At 46.5% G+C, this 3,174-nt stretch overlaps 1 protein-coding gene across 1 annotated transcript in view; it reads right to left on the reverse strand.

Annotated features, from left to right (window-relative positions):
- Positions 1-3,174, reverse strand: part of FANCM (Fanconi anemia, complementation group M) — a gene marked incomplete at its 5' end in the record, with an annotated part of 39,473 nt that overhangs the window by 25,133 nt on the left and 11,166 nt on the right. The window contains 2 exons of the mRNA XM_010132263.1: positions 612-749; positions 1,363-1,494. Coding sequence (XP_010130565.1) covers positions 612-749; positions 1,363-1,494 — 270 coding nt within the window. The remainder of the gene's footprint in view (positions 1-611; positions 750-1,362; positions 1,495-3,174) is intronic.

Genomic DNA, 3,174 nt, shown 5'->3' on the forward strand with positions numbered 1-3,174 from the left:
TCCCTACAGAGGCGTATCTGCTCTCCGTCACTGTGAGCACAGGATCCTCACCTCCCAATGGTTTTCACCCATGTCTGTTTGGCTGCCCTACTCTTACCCTTTAATTCTCAGGAGCAATTAGGTTTTTAATTAAAGCTTCCACAGAAAACCACCCCAAGAGTCTCAAAACACAGCCACCTTAAAACAGGCCATATATCCCTGCATCATTCTTATGGGATGCACTCAAGGTACATACACGATATGAAATTATCGCCAATCCCTATGACTCTCTGCAATAGTTCTAGCATCACTCAGTGACTTGCCTCTTTGGCATACACAGTTCTTGTATGTTTGGATCCACTACAAAAAGTATGAGTTATGGGTGGGCTTTTTTATGCTTAGGGAAAAGATGGCAGAAAATGACAGAGAATGACAGAAAACCAGCAGGAGACATTTTGAAACACAATTAAATAGACATTATCCTTTTCACAGTGCCTGATTTAGCCCCACACAAACACCTCCCCAATTTGTCTTGCAGCTGACCAGGCAGAACTGGAGCACTCACTATTTTTAAAATATTCTAACTGCACCTTACACCCTTGTGCTTGTCTGCAGCCAGGCAAACACCATACCTGTTCGTATCTCATCTCATCTATCATTTTCATAACGCTGATAAAATGGTAGCAGCGATCCGAGTGATCGACCATGGATGTAGGAAAAGGACGATCCTGCCAAACTCGCCACTCCGACAAGGAGAGTTCCCGAGTTGTCTCCTCTTCATGCTTCTGCAGCTGGAAATGAAGATTGGCAAGATCTTCACCAGGGAATTGCTTAGCAAAAGTTATTTGTCTGTTATACGTCTACCTCTGTCCAGGACCATAAACACTCTGAACACAGAGAAGTATCAAACACTATCACAAAGCTTTAAGCCTGGTTGAAATGAAAACAATTGCATGCTTTGTGTTGACACTGCTTTGCACAGCAGGCAGCATGCTTTAAGTGGTGATAGAACACTAAAGCTTTTTCTCTGAATCAGAAAGCTTGTAAATGCTGAGGTTTATATATCATTCTATAAACAAGGGAATGAGGAAGCATGGCTACAACACTGTCATGAACACCGCATCCTGCACGGAGTACCGAGGAACTGGAACAGAACCTCACGGATCCTGACAGACTTCTGAATGCATTGTTCACTGACAGACCTAACCTCAGGGACCCATTTCAAACGTCCAGTTCCCAAATTCTTAACCTCAAAACCCGACATGTAATCCTCCAAATTGCATTTGTAATAGAGACCTCCTTCCCATTCATGGTTAACTTCACTACTTAGCGTCTCCCTGAGGCCTCGTGACACAGGAAGCACAACAGGCAGGTTAGACTCACCAAGAGCCCTGTTGGGTTTTCTAGGGTTTCAAACCGCACTGGAGGCAATATCGGTTCCTTCACTCCATCACTTTCCTTAATCCTGTAAAGTCTGTCCCATATTTCAAATTCCTCAGGCGACAGGGACCAATTCTCACAACAGTGCTTTTGGCCTGTGGGGGGAAACACAGCAACAGGAGATCGTTACCTCCTTTAGGTAAAAGGATAAGCGGAGTAAGAAGAGCCTTGTACGATTGCCATCCCAAGAAAACATGCCTGCTCTGCGCCACAAGCAAAGAGGGAATCTGCTGCCGGCAGCACATGTCAGAGCAGTGCTGGGTGTGTTATAATCACAGGTAAACCCCTCCACTGAACAGTTGCTTGGGAGGAAGGCATCAGACAAACACACAGACAGATCTAAACCGGGAGCTGTGTGTCCATCTGACGCTCCAGGCCCGGCCGACAGCAAAGCAAACAGGGCACACAGACAGCTCCCGTTTCTAAATCCATGCCTCGGGGACCCGGGGAACAAACCACAAGTAACTAAAAGCTGCACTGGTTCTTTTTTCTTTGCCTTTTTTTAATTAAAGTTACTCTTTAAACACTGGAAAGCGCCATTGATTTGTTAGGACAGAAATGTTTGTTAGTCATTTTTTGACTGCACCTCCTCTACCAAGGACACGCAGGTGAACCAGAGGACAGACACAGCAGTACTGTGAAAACTGCCCAGGAGCAGGGACAGAAAAAAAGGGGCTCAGGAGTTTCATTTCGACTCCAAACTGCAAGTGGGAAGCACAGGGCACCTGTGGGCACCACGGCAAGATAAAACCAGAACACGTGCTCACAGGGCAGCTCACTGAAGACAGGGCCCTGGTGCTGCCTTGGTCGTCGTACCTTGAGGTACAATGAAGGGGAAAGGGAGTCAGTTGGCAGCAAGCCTCCATCCCATCATCCCCCAGAACATGCCAAATCCCTCAGCAAGGCCACCAGGGCAAACAGCGAAGAAACGTCCAAAGACTCAGTGCTAACAATGTGATTGCTTTCAGCCCAGATGTGTGAAGCCTGGAGAAAAATAATTCCAGTAATGTGACAATCACCCTGTAGACAGGAATTGGGATGAATCTGCAGCCAACGCCCCGCTCTGAATCAATGCCACGTCAGAAGAATCAGCCTGTATCTCCCCATCCTCTCCAGTAACAATAGACAGATACCATGTCTCCACAGGATGGTGGGAATTTGTTCATGAGACTCAAAACAGGACCCCAGAGAGGTCAGAGAAGGAGGTTCAAGACCTGTTCAGAAAAAGCCTTTCACAGCTGGAACAAACTAACCAACACGGAAGGTTTTTAAGGCCATTGTTAAACAACTCCAGGAGATAAGTATTGCTACCAAAATACTTCTGACTCAAGTCAAGGAGATGTTACACTCCTTTGTAGCTAACACACGGTTCAAGGACCCAGTAGAGGAGGTAAAAAAAGACCTGAAGGGTAAAAGAACTAAAAACTAGTGTGGAAGGGGGCACTGAAATACAGAGAGAAAAAAGCGCACAAAACAAAGCCCTTTCTTTCTCTTATTTCGAGATTTATCTTGAACACCATTAAAATCAGAAACAGCCACTTGCTTCACACAGTAATGAAGGGGACTTCAACAGGAAGCTGGTGCTCAACACCCTGAGCTCACATAACCCTCGTTTGTGAGCTGGGCAGTCCCTCCTGCTCCTCCTCCGGGGCTGACAGAGCTCCACAGAGCTGCGTGCTTCTCTTGGGCAGCTGCTGACCTATTCACACAAAAGGGACCTAGTGATGACAGCCTTTGGAGTGCTCTTCCCTCAGC

Source organism: Buceros rhinoceros, unplaced genomic scaffold (assembly GCF_000710305.1).
Source record: "Buceros rhinoceros silvestris isolate BGI_N320 unplaced genomic scaffold, ASM71030v1 scaffold23102, whole genome shotgun sequence".
In the NCBI taxonomy this organism is placed as follows: Eukaryota; Metazoa; Chordata; class Aves; order Bucerotiformes; family Bucerotidae; genus Buceros; species Buceros rhinoceros.